The 25,838-nt window shown below is 38.8% G+C and overlaps 1 protein-coding gene across 1 annotated transcript in view; it reads right to left on the bottom strand.

The window, feature by feature from the left end:
• The window catches only part of EMB (embigin), a 52,838-nt gene that overhangs the window by 23,030 nt on the left and 3,970 nt on the right, over positions 1-25,838 (bottom strand). The window contains 4 exon segments of the mRNA XM_045037324.1: positions 15,758-15,847; positions 16,331-16,420; positions 17,156-17,245; positions 17,543-17,632. Of these exon segments, the coding sequence (XP_044893259.1) occupies positions 15,758-15,847; positions 16,331-16,420; positions 17,156-17,245; positions 17,543-17,632 (360 nt within the window).

Here is a 25,838-nt window from a genome sequence, read left to right as displayed (position 1 = left end):
CTGGGCATTTTGCATGAATTGCTGCAACCCTCCCCAACACAGAATTGTGTGTCCCTTGGGGAGGAACACCCCACTACCTAAGCTGTACTTTTGTCCCCAAATATAAAATAAAATAAAGGGGGAGAGGGTCCTGAAACGAAGTCTCTAGATCCATCTACCAGTTTACAGGAAATACAGAGGATGGGAAAAACATGTTAAACTGCACCCTGTGAAAATGATCAACAAAATCTGGAGTGTAAGAAAACTCTACATGACGAATGATCTGGTTTTGTCAACTGATAAATTAGAAAAGGGAAAGAAACGAACCTAAAAATAAAAAGATACTTTAAAAACACGCCTTTAGAAAAGGAGCTAAAACCAACCTATAATATTTAGGGATGTACACCTGCGTAATAAAACAATTTTAAAAACCAAGGCAGCGACTGTATAAAAATCAGAGTAGTGCTGGTTACTCTTAAAGGGAAGTAAAGGGTTGTGTTTGTGGGAGGGCACTGCCTTATATAAACATGTTTCTCAATCTCATGCTCAGTAGCATGGTATCACTAAAAGCAGAACGCAGAGCCAAAAATGTGGAAAAGAAAAAAGAGAACCTAAGTAGCATAACATCACTTTTAATTCCACTTAAAACTTTACAGAAATGCTTCCTTAAGCAATGACCAGGTGCAAAGTTAGCACAGGTAGTGTGAGGTGCTTGGTGAGCACAAGCTTGAAATAACTGCTCTCGGAATTACAAGAGTGCTGAGTAAAAAACAAAAACAAAAACAAAAATACCTAGGTATAAACAGATCTTAACAACATTCATTTATACAGGGAAAAAAACTGAGTCAGACAAACTGAAGGAATTTACACGTTTTGGCTCATTTTCTGAGTACACCAAAAATAAGACTAGGTACTCGTAAGCATGAGACAATGTTTTAAGATTTTTTATATTCGGTCCTAAGCTTCTGTCTTCTGTTCCTCATTCGCCTTTAGCTCTGGGGTACCCTTAAAAGTTAGTCCTGTCTCTGTCAAATGAAGAAATTTACTTCACTGGTCAATTTCATAAAGGAGTTCTCTACACAGCCTCTGCCTTCACCCAATATAGCATATTCTGGTATCTTATTACCACATTACAAAAAGTGCTTTACCATAGGTTAAAAATGGTGTTGTTTAACCTGACTACCTCTTTTCACAGCTCATGTTTTATTTAATGTCTCCCAAGTATCAGCCATTGCCAGGGACTACATACGCCTTGAAATTCTCTTTCCCTTGCTTCTATTTCAGGATTTTAATACTTTGCTGGCCACACAAACTCCTCCAACTACCCATAAATGTGGTATCCCTTGGGACTTTGTTCTCTGGCCCCTTTCCTTTTCAATTTGACACTCCCATGTTGGATTCAACTATTATCTCTAATATCCTTTATTCACAAAACTCTTAGCTCCATTCCAGACTTGCTTCTGGATCCCCATGTCCATAGCTCTGAGTGTCTACTGAGCATCTAAACCTAGATATCCCGCAGGTGCTTCAAACTCAATATATCCAAGGGAGATGCATTAGCCTTCTCTTCCCCTGACCCACAATACTGAATCACATATGGGAGAGTTCAGTTGATTCCACCTCTGAAATGCAAATCATAGTTGCCCAGTTGTCTCCAGCCACTTTTAATTTATGCCTTTGAGGTGATTCAGGACACACTCCCCTCAAAATATGTCACCTTGGTATCCTGGATTTTTAAAAAACATTCAGCATTTGCTCATAGCAGTTATGGTCTTTGCTGGTCCTTCAGGGATCCTTAGAAAGCTGAGCTAGTTTGCTTTATCTCCTTGCTGCTGTGTGACAGGAAATCTTAACTTACAGAGAAGGAAGGGGCCACAGGAGGTCAAAATGTCCAAGGCGGCGTGTCTACTGAAAATTCTTTCACATCCTGCAAAACTGCTCACTTGTTGCTTCAGGGACAAAGTCTTTGGAGATTTCTGTGAGTCTTTTCCCCAGGGCTAAGCTGAGTGTCAGTCATTACTGCTGGCCTCTGCTCAGCAGAGTTTATGCTGGCAAGGCACCCTTGCTCAGAATGAGGAGTCCCAGGCCTTGGAGCTGTAGGCCATTGAGCTGCCAGAGGCCCGAGAGGCCGGAGCACCCAGAGAAGGCTATTTTGACCCTTGCATTATTTCCCTGGCACCTCGTGGGGCTGACGACAGACTATCTTTCTTGCGGGAGGACTCGCGAGAAGACATGGCAACACTATCACTCCTAGCAGGAGGCCTTTACATTCCAGAAGGTGACTCTGGGACACCACGCTCTTTTCAGTGATGTGGCTCATTGGAGCCTTCCAACATTAGGAAGTTAGAATATGAATTTTCACCCCCATTTCACAAGGCAGCAGCCCAGGGTCAGGTTCCTTGCCTGACGTTGCTGACAGGGCAATACAAAGTATCTTCGTGTTGGACACCTCAGTTTCCTCAATTGTAAAATGGCACAATACATATTTCCTGAGACCGCAGAAGGAATTAAATGAGCTATCATGGGGTAAATGTTAGTAATATATTAATTGCTGAATAATTCCCCCACTTAACTTCCTCTCACCATTTATCTCACTGGGGAATATAACAAAAGCTATGTGTTACCTAAAGTTATGTATTTTTCACATCATTCCATCTTTATAGCAGTTCTATGACATAAGTACCATTTTTATCATTCCTACGTCATAGATGAGGAAGCTGAGGCAAAGGAAGGTTACCCATCTTTCCCTAGATCACATATCAAGACAACGACAGATGTTAATACAAAATTAGGTGTGGCCGGGTTCGGATTCTTACAACCAATGATGTGTACTGACTCTCAAAGATACGAAATTCTTATGATAATGGAATGTGCTTCCTCATCACTTTCAAACTATTAAACTGCGATCTTAAATGAAAGAAAATATGAATAAAAGATGAAATAAACTTATAGTGCAGCAACATAGCAATGTGATGACAGATGGTGTGATCAACATACTTTAAACATTCACACTTTCAACTGAATGTGTGTAGCCTTTCTTTGTGTCAGGCCAGTTTCTCAGCCTTCCTTGTCACCTCCCTGCTTCTTGTAATACTTCGCAGAAGCTTCTGCAGCTTGCTTTCCTATCAGAAGATCAAAAATATGTAAAAAGTTTTGCCTCTATTTTGTAGTTAGCCAACAAACTAATATGTCCATTGAACTCAATGGACAATGTTTCAACTTCCCCAAAACCACAACTGCAATGTAGTTCTGCTATTTTGGAGTGTTGCAAAAACATCCATGAAATCAACATTTCTAAGACTATACCCAATTGCTCAATTTCTGAACTATATTTTTAAAAGGCTCTTCTTAAAGTCAAATGGTAATTTACATCTGTCTCTTATTTTCCTAATTCTCTTTTATTTTCATAATTAAAAGTTTTTAAGTATATGGACATTTAAGCAATTTGAAATCTTCAGAGAAATGACAATAGTAGGACCTTAATGGGTCTATTTAGGAATCATATCACTCAAAATAAAAGTCTACTTTGTTCTTCTATAGAAAAAAAGTGGAAAAGGCAAATTGAAATTTCTTGCATAAGACAGTGTTTCCAAACATGCTTTAAAAGCAGTAACTTTTATTTGCAAGAGTTAAATGTACCACAACATAAAAAAACTGGTAAAATGGGACAATTCTGACTGGGGCAGAGATAGGAAATATAGGGCTCTTCTTTATTTTACCGTAGATGTCAATGAGGTCCCATGTTACATCCTAAAATATAGATGGAACATTTAGAATCCTGACAGAAATTGTCAGAAGGCCACTCTAACATGAGGCCAACATCTGTACACAAAATGGATTCCTATTTTTAACATTCTGTAGCTCCATTTATATGATGCTTCTTACTGTACGGAGTTTAACTGACTTTATGAAACAATTCCTCTGAATAAGAATAAAATATGGTATCTTAAACTTCATATTCAAAATTTGTACAATAACACAAGAAAATTGCTCCTTGCTTCTTGTAATTTTCAGCTCCTCCCAAATTAAATTTCATATTGAAGTAAAGAATCATGATCATTTTTTTTCTCTGCATCTGTTATTTAGATGCCATCTGATCAGCACAATACTGATGTGATAGAGTCTAAAATACACATGGTTTGTCAGTAAGATACTACCTCACACTAGTCAGAGTGGCTAACATTAGCAACTCTGGCAACTACAGATGTCGGCAAGGATGCGGAGAAAGAGGATCTCTTTTGCACTGCTGGTGGGAAAGCAAGCTGGTGCAGCCACTCTGGAAAACAGTATGGAGGTTCCTCAAAAAGTTAAAAACAGAACTACCCTATGACCCAGCAACTACACTACTAGGCATTTATCTAAGGGATACAGGTGTGCTGTTTCGAAGGGACACATGCACCCCATGTTTATAGCAGCACTATCAACAATAGCCAAAGTATGGACAGAGCCCAAATGTCCATCGATGGATGAAAGGATAAAGAAGATGTGGCATATATATACACACACACAATGGAGTATTACTTGGCAATCAAAAAGAATGAAATCTTGCCATTTGTAACTACGTGGATGGAACTAGAGGATATTATGGTAAGTGAAATTAGTCAGAGAAAGACAAATATCATTTGACTTCATTCATATGTGGAATTTAAGATACAAAACAGATGAACATAAAGGAAGGAAAGCAAAAATAATATAAAAACAGGGAGGGGGACAAAATATAAGAGAATCTTAAATACAGAGGACAAACAGGGTTGCTGGAGGGGCTGTGGGTGGGGGGATGGGCTAAATGGTAAGGGGCATTAAGGAAGACACTTGGGATGAGCATTGGGTGTTATAGATAGGGGATGAATCACTGGAATCTACTCCTGAAAACATTATTGCACTATATGCTAACTTGGATGTAAATTAAAAAATAAAATTAAATAAATAAATAATAAAATACATGTGGCTCCTGAATTCCATAACCTTAGAACAGAAACTCACCAACATGCACAAGAAACCTAAATGGGTATAAGCCTAACCTGAGTATAAAATGTATATTTAAAAAGTATATAATAAGGGGCACCTGGGTGGCTTAGTCGGTTGGATATATGACTTTGACTCAGGTCATAATCTCACAGCTTGTGGGTTCGAGCCCCACGTCGGGCTCTGTGCTGACAGCTCAGAGCCTGGAGCCTGCTTCAGATTCTGTGCCTCCCTCTCCCTCTGCCCCTCCCCTGCTCGTGCTCTGTCTCTCTCGGCCTCTCAAAAAATAAATAAATGTTAAAAAAAATTTTTTAATGATGTAAGAAAAGTATGTATGTGTATGTATACGTGTGTCTGTATACACACACACACACACACACACACACACACACACACACAAAGTCTCCAAGTCTTCCCTTTGGAATCCCTCAAGCTCTAGGAACTATGTGACTGGTGTTATATAAGCATAGCTTAGTCTCAAAATTTTTGGAATTTTATGCAGGCAGCATCAAAAGTGAGGGAAATACTAGAAAATGTAGATGGCTTCTACACAAATGAAGCCAGGTTTACCAACCATAATTCAAAGATTCAGCAATATGATGGAAAATGTTATAAAATTAGCCAAGAAAAGATGTTAGTTAAACTTCATTAAACGAAGTTCCTGCTGGTAACTTAGTACCAGGTATAAAGGTTATTCCTCTACTTTCTAAACTGACTTGAAATCATTTCAAATAACCATTTAAAAGGGACATGGTTCCATCTGAATTTTAGAGAGGCACATTTCTTCTTGTTTTCAACAATGTAGCCTTTAATTTGAGGTATAGCATTGAGTAATAATCCATCAACTAAATACCTTTTTATACAACATAAGGAATAGGAGGTACTATAATAACTGTTCATATCAGTTAGAGAGAAAATACAACTAATAGTTAAACTGTTTTAGTAATAAAACAGGTTACTATTATTTCCAGATAAATAACACAAAATTAATCCAACACTGTAGTAGTAGATTATCATATTTTTGATAACCAGAATCTGAATACCATATCCGTACGTGTAAGTTTTAATGAGAGGCAAAGCCCCCTCAGTCACTATGTAAGCCGAACAACCAGATATTTCTTCTACCTCTCTGAGGGTAAGGGCATGGCTACTTGACAAATCACATCCTCCCATCCAGGACTTTAAAATTAGAGAGAATGACTTAAGGCCCTACACAGAATTGAGAAATTAATCACACAGCAACGGCAAACATCTAGCAATGATAGGGTATGTGTTCATATAGTCATCCATTCAAAACTTATTTACTACGTGCCTTTCATTCATCCATTCATTCACAATTGTACTAAAAATCTACTAGGTGCCTTTACTCTGAGCATTGATATCAAGAGTACAGTACTAGCAACAATATCTTAACCAGATGATTTCAGGGTTTCTTGCTGTCTGCCCTCCTTAGGTCTTTGGCATATTCTAGACTTTGGTTTCCATCTGAATCATAAACCTGGAGAAATAGAAAGCCTGGGGGACAAGCTTTTTGACATTGGTGTGGGCAATGATTTCATGGATATGAGCAACAAAAACAAATATAAACATGTGGAACTATAGCAAACTAATAGGTTTCTGTATAGTAGGGGTACCCAGGTGGCTCAGTTGGTTAAACATCTGACTCTTGATTTATTTAGGCTTAGGTCATGATCTCAAGGTCATGAGATAGAGCCCCGTGTTGGGTTCCACACTGAGTGTGGAGCCTGCTGAAGACTCTCTCTCCCCCTGACCCTCTCCACTGCTCACTCTCAATCTCTCTCTCTAAAATAAATAAATAAATAAATTGAATTGAAATGAAATGAAATGAAATGAAATAAAATAAAATAAAATAAAATAAAATAAAATAAAATAAAATAAAATAAAATAAAAACAGGCAGAGGAGCTGAATAAACATTTCTCGAAAGAAGAGATACAAACGGCCAACAGATACTTAAGAAAAGGGAACTCCTGTACACTGTGAGTGGGAATGTAAATTGGTTTAGCCAGTATGGAAAACAGTATGGAGATTCCTCAAAAAATTAAAAACAGAACTGCCATATGATCCAGCAATCCCATTTCTGGGTAAATACCTAAAGGAAATGAAATCAGGATTTCAAAGAGATATCAGCACTGCCATGCTCACTGCAGCATTGTTCGCGAGAGCTAAGATGTGGAAACAACCCAAGTGCCCACAGAAAGAAGGATGGATAAAAAGGATGGAACATTATTCAGCTGTGAGAAAGAAGGAAACTCTGCCTTTGACGATAACAGGGATGAACCTGGAGGACATTATGCTAAGTGAAATAAGCCAGACAGGAAGAGACAAATACTGTATAGTTTCACTTTTATGTGGAACCGAAAAATAGAAAAAAGTTGAACTTGTAGAAGCAGAGAGAGTAGAAGGATGGTAACCAGGGATTGGAGGAGTGGGGGAAATGAGGAGATGCTGGTCAAAAGGTACAAAGCTGCAATTCTGCAGGGTAAGACTAGAGAGCTAATGTACAGCATAAAGACTACACTTAATAACACCGTACTGAACACTGCAAATATGCTAAGACAGTAAATTTCAGGTGTGCCCATCACACAAAAAACCAACTTTGTGAGATGCTATGTTAATTCATTGACTATAGCAACATTTCACTATATATGTATAACAAATCAGTATGCTGCACACCCTAAATACACACAATTTTTATTTTCTTATTTTTCTTTTTCTTTTTTTTTAAATTTGCATCCAAATTAGTCAGCATATAGTGCAACAATGATTTCAGGAGTAGATTCCTTAGTGCCCCTTACCCATTTAGCCCATCCCCCCTCCCACACCCCCTACAATAACCCTGTTTGTTTTCCATATTTATGAGTCTCTTATGTTTTGTCCCACTCCCTGCTTTTATATTATTTTTGTTTCCCTTCCCTTATGTTCATCTGTTTTGTCTCTTAAAGTCCTCGTATGAGTGAAGTCATATGATTTTTGTCTTTCTCTGACTAGTTTCACTTAGCATAATACCCTCCAGTTCCATCCACATAGTTGCAAATGGCAAGATTTCATTGTTTTTGATTGCCAAGTAATAATCCATTGTATATATATACCACATCTTCTTTATCCATTCATCCATCCAATGGACATTTGGGCTCTTTCCATACTTTGGCTATTGTCGATAGTGCTGCTATAAACATGGGCGTGCATGTGTCCCTTCAAAACAGCACACCTGTATCCCTTGGATAAATATGTAGTAGTGCAATTGCTGGGTCATAGGGTATATTTCTTTAATATATTTTAAAGAGGAAAAAAATTAATTGTAATAGATATTCTAAGTCGAATGAGATTTAAATCACAGGTGATAATATAATATCAGAAAATCATTCATTCCCCTCCAAATTATTCTACAGATTCAGTGAAAATCAGTCAAAAACCAAGCAGTATTTGTTGTGGAATTTGATTCCAAAAAAATCTACATGAAAGAGTAAAAATGCAGGACATTGGAAAACCTATTAAAAAGAAAAGAACAAAGATATAAAGATGTATCATAATGTTTCACAAAATTAATATTAATGTATTCATGATGCTAGAAAACACCAAGAAATTAATGGAATAAAATTTCTGGATTGCAACTTGGAAACTATTAGTGGTCAAGAAGTCAAGATAACAGTTACCACGAGATTTGTTTTTTAATGAATTAGAAGAGAAGAGAAATTATCAGTGTAACACAACTATTAGGTGTGGGCATAGCTTAATGAACATTTTGTTTAGTGTGTGTGTGCATGTGTGTGTGCTGCGTGTGCATGGGTGGTGAATCAGGTTATAAGGTAAATTCATTTCTTACTGTGCCCAACTCTATAAAATGTCCAAAACACATTGAAACAATAAAGGAACAGAATAGCACATGGGAATTTGGAATATGATTAGGGTGATGTTTCAAAGCTAAAGGAAGAAGGAGAACTATTCAATACTGAGGGTTGAGACAATGGCTATCTACATAAAAATAATTTAATAAAGTTAGTGCCCTATCACACACAGTAAATAAAAGTACATTTCAAATGGATTGAAAACTGAAAGGTGAAAAACTCCTATGAAAATACTTCTATAAAAATGACAGGAGAAAACAAAAACAGTGAAACTTCCTCACAATAAAAAACACCATGCAAATGTTTAAAGACAACTGGGAGACAGTATTTGTAATTTCAATAAAAAGTACAAATCAGTACTTAAAATTTATAGCTGTCTTCCAGACATCAATTTAAAAATATATAAGCCCAATAGATAAATGGATACAGGATGTTAACAAACACACATATACATATATATAAGTATGTCCAACTCCAAAATGCAAATTAAAACAAAAGTGATATAGCTTTTAGCGCTCATGCTGCCAAAAACCAAAGAGTTTAATAATATCAAGTGCTGGTTAGGATCGAGGGAGAATTATAGTCAAATATGGGACTAAGGGAGAGGTAAACTGTCACTTTAGAGGGCAAATTGCAAGTCTGTATTAAAATTAAAATGCACATAATTTCTGATTCAGCAATTCTACTATGTGGTATTATCCCTAGAGGAGCACATGCAGTCATGCCCAGAGAGAGAGATGTATAAAGAAGTGTTCATTATTGAATGGTTTACAATAGAATAAAAGTTCAACAAACTGGGGTACATTGAGAGGAAAATGTCTAAGAAGGCTGGTATATTTATACTGTGTGCACAAGTAAAAGAAACAAGTTATGCCCATGTAATATGGCTAGATCTTCAAGAATTAATACTGAATGATAACAGAAAGCAATATGCAGAACAATACATTTGGGTTTAAAACACTAATTTTAAAGAATACAAAACAATGCACACAGTACTCTATAGTTTCTATGAATACAAACACACACACACACACACACACACACATTGAACAGAGGTTACTCCTGGAGAGGAGAGACTTGAGACAGAAGCAGGGGTTGTGCAAAAGGGCTTTGACTTCCTCTGACAAGTTGTTTTCAACACCAGAAATTCTATTTGGCTATTTTTCAAACATGCTCTGTCTTTTTTTTTTTTGATAGCGTAATATTTTCTCATGTTTTAATATTTCTTCTTCTATACCTCTACCTACTATTTCCATGATATAACAACTCTAGACAATCTAATCCTGCTGTTCCTCAGTTGACTCTCAGTCTTGGGGACTACTCCACTGTATTTTGTATTTCTGACTTGTAAGTCCTCAGTAGAGATTCCACAGCCAGAGCAGGCAATGTGTCCTTCCATAAAGTTTTTTCATTTGCTTCTCTGCAGAATTAATACCTGCCAGGGTCATGTTTGTGTTATTTTTCAGCTTGCAGGCTCCTGTATAATCCAAGTAATGTAAATGTGCACTCTAAATCTCATTGAGGGCAGGCCCTTGACTTTGAGTACTCAGGGTCTTTGTTTTTGATGCAGAACAAGGCTAAACCAAAGCTAAAATCATGGCCTGGTGCTAACCCACTGTTCCCCACCCCTTCTCACTTCCTAGGCCAAACCTCTTTTCACTGTATTTATAGCTTTCTGGCGGTTTTCAGTTCCACCTTTCTGGAAGGATCGGCTTTCTGGGGATTTTCAGTTCGAGCTCCCCTCCTTGCTTAGATTCAAGGCCTTATTCTCAGATCTGTGGCTCTTGGAACTCAAATACCTTGTTGACAAACACAAAGAAAAGCAACACATCAGTTCACAAACTTGGTGGCTGGTCATTAGTTTTGGCTGGCAGATATTGTTTTTACTTTTTGTGTACTTAACTAAATACTTAAAAGAATGTTTGAGATAATTTAAATTTTCTAGATATGGTAGGGGATTTTCAGATTCCCTAATTTACTATATTGCTGGAAATAAAAGGTTACAATATATTTTTTTTTAATTTTTTTTAACGTTTATTTATTTTTGAGACAGAGAGAGACAGAGCATGAATGAGGGAGGGGCAGAGAGAGGGAGACACAGAATCTGAAACAGGCTCCAGGCTCTGAGCCATCAGCCCAGAGCCCGACGCGGGGCTCGAACTCATGGACCGCGAGATCGTGACCTGAGCCGAAGTCGGACGCTTAACTGACTGAGCCACCCAGGCGCCCCACAATATATTTTTTTAATGTTTATTATTGAGAGGCAGAGAGAGACAGAGCATGAGTATGGGGGGGGCAGGGACTGAGGGAGGCACAGAAGCCAAAACAGGCTCCAGGCTCTGAGCTGTCAACCCAGAGCCTGACGCAGGGCCTGAACCCACAAACCGGGAGACCGTGACCTAAGCCAAAGTTGGACACTCAACCAACTGAGCCACCCAGGCGCCCCAAAATGTTTCAATATTTTTGAAAATCAACTCACTTTTACTTATGTAATTAAAAATTAATTTAAAGTGCTAAATACAAAGGTGCCTGGGTGGCTTAGTCAGGTAAGCATTCGACTTCAGCTCAGGTCACGATCTCTCGTTTCATGAGTTTGAGTCCCACGTCAGGCTCTGTGCTATCAGGAGCCTGCTTCTGATTCTGTGTCTTCCTCTTTCTCTGCCCCTCTCCCGCTCACACTCTGTCTCTTCCTGTTAAAAATAAATAAACATTAAAAAAAAAAACTAAAATGCTAAATACATATCAGAGAAACAGAAACTACTTCTCTATATGTGCTTCATTGAAGATGTAGCTTTTGACTTAATTCTGAAAGACTGGGAAGATTTGAATGTAAGCAGCAGACAAGGGAAGAGATGGGACTATATCCTATCAGGTTCCCTGTCCCACTTATGCTAGGATGTCCCGTCCCTGCTCCTTACCACCATCATCTAACTTTTCCATTAGATTCTTCACCCAATGTTAACAACCACGTGATTATTAAATCATTTGTCTTCTCATGTTGACGGGGTGGGACACAGTTACACAGCTCTTCTTTAGGTATAGAGCAGTAGTTCTCAACTGGGTAGATTTTGCCTCCCCAGGGGACATGTGGGTGGCACCGTGTGAAGACCTTTTCGGTTGCCACGACTTGGTGAGTGCTACTCAAATCTAGTAGGTAGAGGCCAGGGATGCTACCAAACATCCTCCAGTGCCCCCCGGTAGCCCCACTGCCCCTACAACAAAGAATGATCCCGTTTAAAAGGTCAGTATTTCTGCTAATGAGAAACCATGGTGAATGAGTGCAGCTACTGCCACTTATATCACTACGGTGGCTCCCTCTTCCATATCTTTCTGTCACTCTGAATGCTAATATTCACTTCGTTTTTCTCTGTACATCAGCAGCGCCTGCAGAAGGTGTGATGACTGAGAGTCCGGCCCTGAGAAACATCACACCCATTTGAACCTCCTCGGAATCATTCTAAGGTCTTCTCTGCCGCAAAGGGTCTGAGCAGCCAAATCTAAGGGACTCATTATTCTTTTTCCTTTTCGACTAAAAAGTCCATTTCTTTTTCTCTCTTCCTGAATCCTTTTTCTCAATCTCATGGACCAGGTTAGAGTCTGAGAGGTCCTAACCCTGACTTCTTGCCTCTAGCTCTAGGCAACACGCCTACCTTCCTTTCCCAGCCTTAATGACTCTTCTCAAATTTCACTCCATACCTTAATTTAAATATCTATTCCATTAGTGACTGCTTTGTCTGACTCCTCATCTCACCAGGACCTTGCCAGGCCAGCTGCTAACATTTCAACATGGCAAATAAAATCTGTCATCAGGGAGAGCCTACCCCAACATTACCAGGGTGGTCAAGAAAACTGCCCGCTGATGTTTTGATTTTAACCGCTTTAGTTAAACTATAACACACTGATTGAGATACCAAACACTATAATATGCAGAGGGAAAGAAAAAAGAATAAAGTAACAATAAAGAAAACACTCTAACTGCTGTAACACAGACAATGAATTTCAAACACTGACAATGGAAAAATTAGTGATGTAAAAAAAAAAAAAAGTCCATTATCAAAAGAGCAGTTTTAAAAGCCCAATGATATCAGAAGAGGGGAAAAAAAGGGGGAAAAAAAGAAAACCTCTTATTCTTAATCAGTTATACTTTCACAAATATATTCATTATCTCCACAAATGTAATTTCTATAACAAATGTATTTAAGAATAAGGTAATTAAAATATTTGTTTTCATTGTTTTTGAAACTTTATATATTTTCAAAAATAATGTAAGTTTCCTTAAAATAGGTATAACTCTTTTAATAATACTGTTGAGGGAAATGGATAATTGGGCATTAAGAAAGACAGCATATATACTGATTAATAGCATGGCCCCCGGCAGCACACTTCCTGGATTCAAAACCACACTTCAACTTCTCATCTGGGACCTCGGTCAATTCACTTGATTTCGTTGTGCCTCCTTTTCCTCATCTGCAAATTGCAGATAGTAATAGCACCCACTGCACAGAGTTGTTATGAGAACTGAACTACATTATATTTAGAAATATATACATTGTCTGTAGTCAATCAATCCCATGTGCCTGTTAAGTAAATAATTAGCAACATTTTAAAAACATAAAATAAGTAAATGGTCAGGCATCCATGAATCAAAGGTCATGTTTTCCATTCTGCCAGGCACAGGATCCTGTGTTTCCCTAGTCTATAGCATCTTTGGTAAGGAAGCATGCTAGGAGCTGGGCCAGTGTCGTCATGATGGTTCAAAATGTGCAACTAATGTATTATATTTGAATCTCTCTACAAGAAACATTTTATCTCCTAACAGAGAGATCCATTTCTAAAAGGGCCTGAGGGAAAGAGAAAATAATAAGGACAACCTAGAAATGTAAGTGCAGTTCAAGTACACAATAATATCACAGTATGAAAACATTCCACTCATAAAGTGGATTAAAAATCCTAGTGACAGCAATAAGAAGAAAGCCCATGGTTCCTAATGAGCTTCAACACATCTTCAGACTTAACTTCTGTATTTCAGTAAAGGCGGTCCCTAACACCAAGCATTTCGATGGGCAGGAACCATGAGAACAACCCTACATGAAGACGCAACCAGCTCAAAAGTCCACTGTTTCAAAATCAACGTCAAATCTTTTCTTTTGTCGAATAAAAATGAATTCAGATTTACCTAAGGAGAGATTTTATTCAAAGAGTCTATTGCGGTAAGGAAGATGCTCCAGACTTTGGATCTGTCTGCAAGTATCTCAGAACCAAACAGAAAACACTTTCCTTTAACAGGAAGCAGGGGTGTGGGGCGGGGGGGGGGGGGGGGGGGGGGGGGGAGGGGCCGGTCAGTGGGCACTTTTGAGGGGAAACAGAACAAACTGGTGGATGGAGGCAGCACGATTGGGCTGTGCTCAGGGTGCTTGCTCAGACTTGGGGCAAACCAAAGTTCAGGGGCCTGGGAGGAAGAAAAAGCCTGACTAAAGCTTGATCAAGCCAAGGCAGATGATAACTAATAGACCACTGTGAGTGCTAGGTCTCTTCCGAATGGCAGGAATACTGGTTTTAATAGAAGAATTAGAATAAGAGAGTAGTTAGGAGTTAAACCCTCCAAACGGGTTAAGTAAGTAAATAACCAGCCCAATACCAACTGAAAAGTCCACTTTTTTCTCTCTTCCCGGACACCAACCCTTTTTTTCTCAGGGTCCTTACTGGGTAAGTGAGGGGCATGATGTTGCCAACATCACCTGGCTTGTCAAAGGATTTGCAAGCTTAGGTTCTCATATGGGTCTGTCTTGAAGAAACATTTCATCTGACGAAGAAAACCAACAAGTAGAACATGCAAAAAGTAAAAAATTAGGTAACAACACAAGACACAATTACGTTTTACAATTAAGGATAATTCCAAATACTGGAATAGAGACTGAGAACAAACAGTTATACAAAGTCATAAGAAATGGTCTCCGGGGCGCCTGGGTGGCGCAGTCGGTTAAGCGTCCGACTTCAGCCAGGTCACGATCTCGCGGTCTGTGAGTTCGAGCCCCGCGTCGGGCTCTGGGCTGATGGCTCAGAGCCTGGAGCCTGTTTCTGATTCTGTGTCTCCCTCTCTCTCTGCCCCTCCCCCGTTCATGCTCTGTCTCTCTCTGTCCCAAAAATAAACAAACGTTGAAAAAAAAAAAATTAAAAAAAAAAAAAAAAGAAATGGTCTCCAAAAAAAGGTCAGTGCAAACATACTGCAAAAAGGTCAGTATCAGAGGGGAGATGTGGGAAGCATACTGTTTGTATGAGAAAAAGAGAAACAGTTCTTAAGACAAAAGGACAGTTAAAGACTAGACAGGTATTGGATAAAACATGCTATTGACCCAATAAATGGGTTTACAGTATTTTAAATTCTAGTTATACTTTTAACATTGTTACTAAAACAGACAACTACTCTTACTCATTTAAAAAAATCTGAGATTACTTTTGAAATACTAGAATCCAAAACTGTGAAAACGAAAGCAGAGCTGAGTTTCAGCACAGAATACTTTACTTATTTTTCCACATCACTGTCATTGACTCATTTGACAGCATCTTTCATTTCCCTGCCTAAAGGTCTCCCGGGACCTCCTCAATGCAGAGACATTTGAATGGACGTACCAGCAAGAATTGATGAAAACATACGAGCATCTGCCAATCAAAATGAACCTTTCCTTCTTCTCTGGCGTCCCTCTTCTAGAGAGGCTTCCTTAACCTTCCCACATCTGACCAGCTGCCCCCTCCCTGCACACCAAGCACATTACCCTCTTTGCCTTAGACTCCTACATGCTCCCTTCTAATTGGATGAGGTACTGGTGTGTTTCTCCCATCAGACCATGAGCAGGGATTAATACCTCATGAAGCAAAATGCAGTCACTTAACCAAACACAAAAACTTTGTGGGGGGCACTGTATTATTTGAAATGTGGTACATTTACCAGCCAGTGATATGTTATGACTCTCCAAGGAAAGGTTAGAATACTTTGTCATCATTTCTCCTCGGATGGGTAGACTTGTCAAAGGTGAAGCTGTAAGAAAAAGATAGGTGACTACATATTATTATCAAGATGAAACAATATTTTACTTATTTTTCCACAGCACTGTCATTGACTCATTTAGTAGCATCCTTCATTTCCCTGCCTAAAGGTCTCCCAGGACCTCCTCAATGCAGAGATTTGAATGGACGTACCAGCAAGAATTGATGAAAACGTACGAGCATCTGCCAATCAAAATGAACCTTCCCTTCCTCTCTGGCGTCCCTCTTCTAGAGAGGCTTCCTTAACCTTCCCACATCTGACCAGCTGCCCCCTCCCTGCACACCAAGCACATTGCCCTCTTTGCCTTAGACTCCTACATGCTCCCTTCTAATTGGATGAGGTACTGGTGTGTTTCTCCCATCAGACCATGAGCAGGGATTAACAGTTCATGAAGCAAAATGCAGTCACTTAATCAAACACAAAAACTTTGGGGGGGGGGGGGGCACTGTATTATTTGAAATGTGGTACATTTACCAGTCAATGATATGTTATGACTCTCCAAGGAAAGGTTAGAATACTTTGTCAACATTTCTTCTTGGATGGGTAGACTTGTCAAAGGTGAAGCTGTAAGAAAAAGATCAGGTGACTACATATTATTACCAAGATGAAGCAATACTTTACTTATTTTTCCACAGGACTGTCATTGACTCATTTAGTAGCATCTTTCATTTCCCTGCCTAAAGGTCTCCCAGGACCTCCTCAATGCAGAGACATTTGAATAGACGTACCAGCAAGAATTGATGAAAACGTACGAGCATCTGCCAATCAAAATGAACCTTCCCTTCCTCTCTGGCGTCCCTCTTCTAGAGAGGCTTCCTTAACCTTCCCACATCTGACCAGCTGCCCCCTCCCTGCACACCAAGCACATTGCCCTCTTTTTTTTTTTTTAATTTTTTTTCAACGTTTTTTATTTATTTTTTTGGGGGGGGGGGACAGAGAGAGACAGAGCATGAACGGGGGAGGGGCAGAGAGAGAGGGAGACACAGAATCGGAAACAGGTTCCAGGCTCTGAGCCATCAGCCCAGAGCCCGACGCGAGGCTCGAACCCACGGACCGCGAGATCATGACCTGGCTGAAGTCGGACGCTTAACCGACTGCGCCACCCAGGCGCCCCTCATTGCCCTCTTTGCCTTAGACTCCTACATGCTCCCTTCTAATTGGATGAGGTACTGGTGTGTTTCTCCCATCAGACCATGAGCAGGGATTAACAGTTCATGAAGCAAAATGCAGTCACTTAATCAAACACAAAAACTTTGGGGGGGGGGGGGCACTGTATTATTTGAAATGTGGTACATTTACCAGTCAATGATATGTTATGACTCTCCAAGGAAAGGTTAGAATACTTTGTCAACATTTCTTCTTGGATGGGTAGACTTGTCAAAGGTGAAGCTGTAAGAAAAAGATCAGGTGACTACATATTATTATCAAGATGAAGCAATACTTTACTTATTTTTCCACAGGACTGTGTCCACAGCACAGCTGCCCCCTCCCTGCACACCAAGCACATTGCCCTCTTTGCCTTAGACTCCTACATGCTCCCTTCTAATTGGATGAGGTACTGGTGTGTTTCTCCCATCAGACCATGAGCAGGGATTAATACCTCATGAAGCAAAATGCAGTCACTTAATCAAAAGTAAAAACTCTGGGGGGGGGGGCACTGTATTATTTGAAATGAGATACATTTACCTGTGGGTGGTACGTTATGACTCTCCAAGGAAAGGTTAGAATACTTTGTTATCCTTTCTTCTTCAATGGGTAGACTTGTCAAAGGTGAAACTGTAAGAAAAAGAACAGGTGGTTACATAGTATTATCAAGCTATGTATTATCATACATACAAGCTAGTATGTAACAGCTAAAATGTTATATTGTATACTATTGAATGAAAAATGTTTCAGGAAGCTCCAATGAACTAGGTCTCATATGCTCCCAGACATTCAGAAATATATGGAGCTATCAAATGTGACCAAATTTCCAACTTTTTCTATATTCTTTTTTTTTTTTTACTGAAAAATACCTACTGATTTATATCAAGTAGCTTTAAAAAAATTCATTGTCTTATCCTACCACTTGTAGTTTCTTTATAAAACATAAATGAAGACATTGAGGAATTAGATAAGAGTGGTAGAAAAGACAGACATGAAGAGGCAGAAAGAAAATGAGTAAACAAAGACAGAGAGACCATAATAAAGGGGCATTAAAAGAGGACAGAGAAGATACAATGAACACACAGTGAAGGTTTCTGTTTGTCTTCCAGTGACAGACCCAGCCGCCCTCTACCAAAGTGACTTTTGGTTTTCCTCTGTCACTTCTTTCATCTTTTGAAAACCTTTATTGAAGAAGAAAATTTCCATTTCCACCTGGCCCACTCGTCTGGAGAGTATATTCTGGTTACAGTTTCTTTGACTTCAAGGCACCTGAACTTACCTCCCATGAAAACCACCCCAACTCTATCAAGTAAGTCAAAAAAGGGAAAAAGGCTTATTTATGAGTGTAGTCTTGGCTGCATTCTTTCAACATCTCATTCAATTTAAATTAAACCTGAGCCTTTTTTTATTTCACTTTCTTAATACTCTGCTCAGAAACTTACTCCTAGTGCAAGATTAGATTTCCAGTTCTTTTCTCATGTGCCTGAAAAATATTATCAAAATTAGTGATCACCTTTGTTGGTTCAGCTTATACATAGCTTTTACAATACTGCCTAATAAAAAATCTACCTAGCAGAACCTAGCTCTCCAATAAGCTGTATTCCAAAGGCTTGATCACTTCAACGCAGCTTTGGAAGGTAGAATGCACTTCCTCCTTAATCCTTTAATGAAATTAATATGTAAATCATACCACGCTCTGACAATGATTATAAAGGAAAATACACCCTGAGTTTCTCACTGGGCTATCAGGAATACAAAACATTTCTTCCACCCACATCTAATATTCATTCATTTATATTCTCTCTCTCTCTCATTTTCTCTCTCTGTGTGTGTCTCCCCACCTCTCTTTCCCTGCCTCTCTCCCTCTCTCTCTCTCTCTCTCTCTCTCTCTCTCTCTCTCTCACACACACACACACACACACACACACACACGGCCAAAAGGCTCTTATCATCATTCTTCTCCTGATAAAAAAAAAAGTATTGTTTTTTCCATTCTTGAGCATAGCTCACTTAGAGGTTGTATTTAAGAGGAAATATCTCAGGAAGATGAAGGCGGATGTGATTGACTTGTGGATCGGAAGCCAGGAGGGTGCGGATGGGAAGGAATGAGCTGTTCTAGATCATCTGTTGTTGATGCAAAACATCAACTTGGATATCTTTGCTTCCTTGCTTGGGAGTTCTCTTTTCTTGGCCTAGTCTGCTGCAGAGCTGAATACAATCGTGAGGGTTCCCACCACATTCTTTACCCCTAAGAAAGCCTATAATCCTTTGAAAATAATATCGCTAATAATACTAATAAATGATATGAGATGGTCTAATATCTGATATTTATTAGACCATATCATTTAGTAGTAGTATTCGTACCACCAACAGCAATAAAAAAGTGACATAAGCTGATAAAAGTGTTTTATTTCTAATTCTTATTTCACTGAAATAAGTAAATATGTAGAGCCCCTGATACATGCTGGATGCTGGTAAGGACAATGAGGCTGAGTAAACTTGGTCCCTCCAGGGTGACATGGGTCATATTAATATCGATTAAGCCCACAATGTGATTGAGAGTCATTAAAATTTCAGAGTGCCACCCACTGGCTGTATTGGCTATAACTAGCTTGTGTATTTCCCAAATTTGCGTGTGAGCTGCAGAGTACGAAGCCAGGTTTCCATCTCTGAGGGACTCTGGTGATGGAACAGAGGTGGAGATAACACCAAGGAGATGGGCTTGGAGGCTGGGGTCATTTTGCATTTCTTGATATCAGGACCTGGATGGAAGAGCCCACCAGTATTGGAGCAAGAAGAGAAAAGAGGTCTAGGTGTGGCATGGGCAAAATCCAAGCTGACAGAAGCTGAAGGAATAGGAGGAAAAAGAAAAACCAAGCTTCAAGAGCAGGGAAGTTTGGGTAGCTCCAGAATGTGCTAACTGTTGTGACCACTTTCCACGGCCAGTCCGTATATAAAAATAGAAATATATATAGATATATATATATATCTATATATATAGAAATTTATATAAAAATATAAATATATGGCCAGTCCATATATTAAAAATACAGACATCCGTAAACCAGCTGCCACATGTATCCTAACTTTATATCCCTTCTAAAGCATTCATTTATCTTGATCAGGCTCCAGGTTCCACTGAACAAGCCCAAGTGCAAAAGGAAATGTGTAACTCTTGTGATGTTTTGCCTTGGGAACAGTCCCTTTAAGAGGCAAGGTACACAAACCTCTTGAGTGGAAAAAGCAGGGCAAGTCTCCGGAAGGTGTGAGAATAGTAACAGTGAGAAGTCCTTTGTTTTTAATCAAAAAAGTGGGAATGTAAACCTTACTGCTTTCAGTAGGAGGACACTGGCAGGAGGCTGATTCAGCTGAGGTTGATGTTTAAAGGAAATTGGCAGGAGAGTCAGGCAGATTGGTTTGAATACTTTTCCAAAAGGATTAGACTGAGTCGCAGAAAGAAATTCAAAATGGAGAGGCTGGGATTTTGTATCCTAATCCAAGTGCTGCCTCTGACTTGTTACCTGGGGTTTCATTTCATGGAGGAAACAGGAGGGATCAGAAAAGTTGTATAATATTGAGTGACGGTACCAAGATCATAGCACACATTCCTCAATGTATCCTGCTCACCCCTTTCTTAACCGTTGCTGGAGATTTTCCACTTGACATTCTTTTATAGGTAGTGGCCAAAATGCCACATGAAATAGTAACATCTAATAGTTTTTTCTTTTTTTTTTTTAATTTTTTAATGTTTATTCATTTTTGCAAGACAGAAACAGAGCACAAGTAGGGGTGGGCAGAGAGAGAGGGAGACACAGAATCTGAAACAGGCTCCAGGCTCAGAGCTGTCAGCACAGAGCCCGACACGGGGCTTGAACTCACGGACCACGAGATCATGACCTGAGCCAAAGTCAGATGCTCAACTGACCGAGCCACCTAGGCACCCCACATCTAATAGTTTTTCTAAGGATTAAAGATTTTTCTCCCTCTACAGGGGCAATGGGACATGAGGGTGTTGCAGCAAAGAACTGAGTAACATCCTAATTTTCAACTATTGTTAGGTTCATGTAAGATAGCAAAATGGTCTCTACTTAAATATCTTTCACATATTATATTTTAAAATAGACATTGCTAGATGGGTTTATAATTTATACTATTAACATTTTTAAATGAAATAAACATGTTCTAATTTCTACTTAAAATATTAAGGTAACATTTTCACATATTTAATTCTGGAGCTCCATTTTAATTGAAGTAAATTGGGAAGATAAAGAAGAGGGTAAGTAACACTAGAACACTGCATTGGGTCTTAAGATTTGCTTTCACCTGTATCAGAAAATAAGTTCAACCATACCTCTGTTTAAGAATAAGCATTTTCTCTAAATCCCTCCCCCCCCCAATCTCTTTATTATATTTTACAATCTTGGAAGGACTTCATTTAGAGAAAGGTGTAAGTAAAAGCCATTATTAGGATAAATATCATTCTCTCTCTTTTTCTCTCTCCTCCAAATAATGTGTTGATTGCTATCAATATGTATAACTTTGTTTTTAATAAATCTTAATTTTAGCGTTGTCTGATACACAGCATTATAAACGTGCAGCCCAATTACAAAAAGACTATAACCTAGGAATGGATAATATATACTATTTATACAACAGAGGTTTGGAACTCAGAATATATTTCCTCATGAAAGCAATGCTATATATAACCATGAGATCCCATGCCAAATTGCAAAAGCCTTTTAAGCCATGATATGACTAAACTATAGCATTAAAATATCGAATTACCAATATTTCTAATAAACAGTGCTTTTAGAATTTTACTTCTGGATTCAAGGAATATGGTATTCCTATCCCCTGCCTGTAACAGGAATAGTAGAAAGAAGAGGAGAATAAGACTATATTGATCCCAGACACATAATCCAGAGAGAGTTTGTCAAAAGAGAAAAGAAGGTTTGACAAAAAATAAATTCCTGATGGGGACATTTACAAGTCAGACTTTCTAAGTCAGGGACAGATAAAAAAACAAACAGGGAACTCATATTTTTTCTACATAGAATGAGAACCATTGGACAAAAAGGCCATTTTTAGACCAGCAAAAACAGACAAACAAACAAAAAGCTGAAGAACAATTAAAAAGCCTAATGGGAAGAACAGTGTGCTCTTCTACAGAGACTTGTAAAACTGTTTTTAAAACGTGGCCACATTGAAATATAAACAAATTGATCCTCTCATTTCTTTTAAATATGATTTTCACAACAAAATATATTTTGAAGGGCAGTGTGAAAACTCTTGTTTCAAACTACCTCTAAATGGCCAGTAAGATATTTTAACAGTGAAACTTAGGCCAAAAAAAACTCTTAAAAAATAAACCCCCCAAGGTTTGACTGTGGGTTTGTCGAATGTGTCACCCACTAGATTATTCTTTAATGAGACTTACATTCTGTTCAGTGGTTGTCAGCTTGGGCTGACCTTTGCCTCCACAGGCCACCCGACATTCCGGAGGTCACAAAATGGAGGCCGTTACCACTTGTATCTAATAGGTTACAGTAGTTTTCTAGTAATGCCACACAAATTACCACAATGTAGCAAATTACCACAACAGAAGTTTATCCTCTCACATTTCTAGAGGCTAGAAGGCTGAAATCAAGGTGCAGGGCTTTGCCCCTTCTGCAGGCTTTAGAGAAGAATCCTTGCCTCTCCCTGGCTGTTGGTGGTTGCCCGTAATCCTTGGCATTCGTTGGCTGATAGCTGCATCAGCCCAATCTCTGGCTCTGTCTTCACAGGGCCATCTTTCTTCTGTGTGTGTCTATCTCTGTATTCAAATCTCTCTTGTTTCTTTCACAAAGACCACAGTCATTGGGTTAAGGGTCTATCTTAATCTCCTATGACCTCCTTTTAACTCGATTACATCTACAAAGACCCTACTCTCAAATGAGGTCACATTCATGGGTACCAACAGCCAGTACTTGAACGTATCTTTTTTGGAGACACAACTCATGATATAGGAGAGGCCAGCGATGCTGCTGGGCATTCTAAAATGACAGCCCCCCACAATAGAGAATTATCAAGCCCCAAAAGTCATAATGCCAAGGTTGAGAAACCTTGATTTCAAAACAGGTACCTCCTTACTTCTGATTCTTCAATGTGATTATTTTTAGTAATCTTCAAATGGCCCTGTGGCCCTCAGGTCCTGTTCTACACACTTTAGGTGTAGATATTTTAAAGCAAGAACATCTCTTGCCACCTTTTTTGCCAGCCACACCCTCCTGCCAGGGGCCTTTTGAGGACCTTTCACAGACAGGCACTAAGGGCTGGAAGGAGTTTTGAAACACAAACCAGGAAATCTATTATAGCTATTAGCTAGCTCCAGCCTCTTGGCTACATGAGGAAAGCACTTGGGCTTCAAGATCAATCAAATGATGTATCTAAATTCCCTTTCAGGATGTCAGAACTATGTAATTATAAGGCTATTGAAAAAAAAAAGATTCTATCTTTGGAGTGAAGATACATTAGTAATAATATAATCACAACTTTTTAAAAATAATTTTTTTAATGTTTATTTATTTTTGAGACAGAGAAAGACAGAGTGTGAGTGGGGGAGGGGCAGAGAGAGAGGGAGACACAGAATCCAAAGCAGGCTCCAGGCTCTGAGCTGTCAGCACAGAGCCTGATGCAGGGCTCAAACCCACGAACTGTGAGGTCATGACCTGAGTCAAAGTCAGATGCTAACTGACCAAGCCACCCAGGCGCCCCAATATAATCACAGCTTTAAAAATTGCAGAAAAACATTATTTCTGATTAAAGGAAAAACACCATTTTCAAAGATAACATCTATTATTTCTAACAATATACTATTTGAGATATTATATGTGAACAGTGACTATGTCTTATCAGGAGTAGGGGGTTTATTATTTTCATAGAATATTGTGAGGTTTTTTTCTTTTCTTTTCAAGATTTTATTTTAAGTAATCTGCACCCAGCATAGGACTCAAACTTACAACTCTGAGATCAAGAGTCACGTGCTCTACCGACTGAGCCAGCCAGGTGCTCTGAGGTTTTTTCCTTCTATGTCACTGTGTGTGTCTTGTTTTTTATTTCTATGGTTCACATTATATTGTGAAATATGGAGGCCAGTGATACAAAAGTAATTTCAAAAGAATATACTGTAGGATGAACAGCCTCCACACTTACAATCTGTTTAAGGACAAAAACTCCTTTGAAAAATGATACTTAATTACATAAACTAATGACAGTTTCTCAAATCTCATTGTGGTTTAATGTCAATGTTAACTAAAGCTTTCCCAGAAAGAGTTGAAATTCTTTTTTTCTTTAAGTTTGTTTGTTTGTTTGTTTGTTTGTTTGGAGAGAGAGAGAGAGAGAGAGAGAGAGAGAGAGAGAGAGAGAGAGAGAAAGAGAGAGAGAATGAATGGGGAAGGGGTAGAGATAGTGAGAGGGAGATAGAGAGAATCCCAGGGAGGCTCTGCACTGACAGCCCAATTCAGGGCTCAAACTCAAATTGTGAGATCATGACCTGAGCTGAAATCAACAGTCGGATGCTTAAGCAACTGAGTCACCCAGGCCTCAAGAGTTGAAATTCTTTTTCCTTCTTTTCAAACGATCTCAAAGAGAAGAGTTTCAAGCACAGAAAATTTTTCCCCTGAACCATGTGAGAACAAGCTGATGACCTGATGACCTATTCCCCTCTGAAACGTTACTATACATTCCTTACAAAGGACATAACCCTCACAGCATCCCACAATGCCATTAAAATTGGGAAATTAACATTTATGCTATTACCATCTCATCCCACATCTCATTGAAGTTTCAACAAAAGTCCTTAAAATGTGTTTTTTAGCCAAAGGTTGCAGTTCAGAATTACATGTTGCTCTCAGCTGCCGCGTCCCTCTGTTCCCCTTCACTCTGGAACAGCGTTAGTCATTCTTGACTTCTATGACCAGTATGGCTCCAGGATAGGTATGTTGAATATGATTAGATTTGGAGTAGACCTCTTTGGCAAATATATCACAGAGGTGATGTTGTGCTCTCATTGTATCCTCTCACATGGCTCACAATTTTTAATCCTCTCTTTGCTGATGGTTTTCACTTTGATCATTTGATTAAAGCCTTCTCCACTGTAAAGTTGTTCTCTTTACCTTTTCATGAATACAACTTCACCAATTTTGTGGGAAGTTACTTTAAAATTATGTAATATTTTGTGCCTCATCAAACTTCCAATTGATTCATTTAATTAATTTATATCAGTATGTACTCATGAATACCTATATTATTCAGTGGGCATTCTCCAGTGGATACTAATGGATACTAGTCCATTATTATTATCATTTATTTGGATGCTCAATTTGTCCCAGGTTTGTCCACTGGGAACTCTCTAGCTCTTGTATCTTTTTGACACGGCCCATCATTCTTTGAGCACTTCATTGCTTTCTGGCACAAGAAGTTCAGGGTTTATCTTACACTTTCTCTTCCCTTTTTGTAAAATAAGTCATTTTTCCAGGAAGTCCTAGTTACCCATTAGTAAAGAATCGTATATAGAGTCAAGATTTGGCTGCTAAGTATGGTCGTCACAATTGAGAAATCAGTGGTCCCCACCTCTGTGGGCAGAGCTAATGCATGTGTATATTCACACACACACACACACACACCGTAAATAAATATATGTGAAAAGTATAACATACATACATATATAAATATATGTGATGTATATGCGTTATATGTATACTTACATACACACATCTATATCTATGCATCTGTTTATATAGACACACACATAAAAGACAAATAGATTTAAAGTCATGAATTCACGCTAATGCTGTCA

This window comes from Felis catus, chromosome A1 (assembly GCF_018350175.1).
Source record: "Felis catus isolate Fca126 chromosome A1, F.catus_Fca126_mat1.0, whole genome shotgun sequence".
Taxonomy (NCBI): domain Eukaryota; kingdom Metazoa; phylum Chordata; class Mammalia; order Carnivora; family Felidae; genus Felis; species Felis catus.
This window is presented reverse-complemented; position numbering and strand designations above follow the sequence as displayed.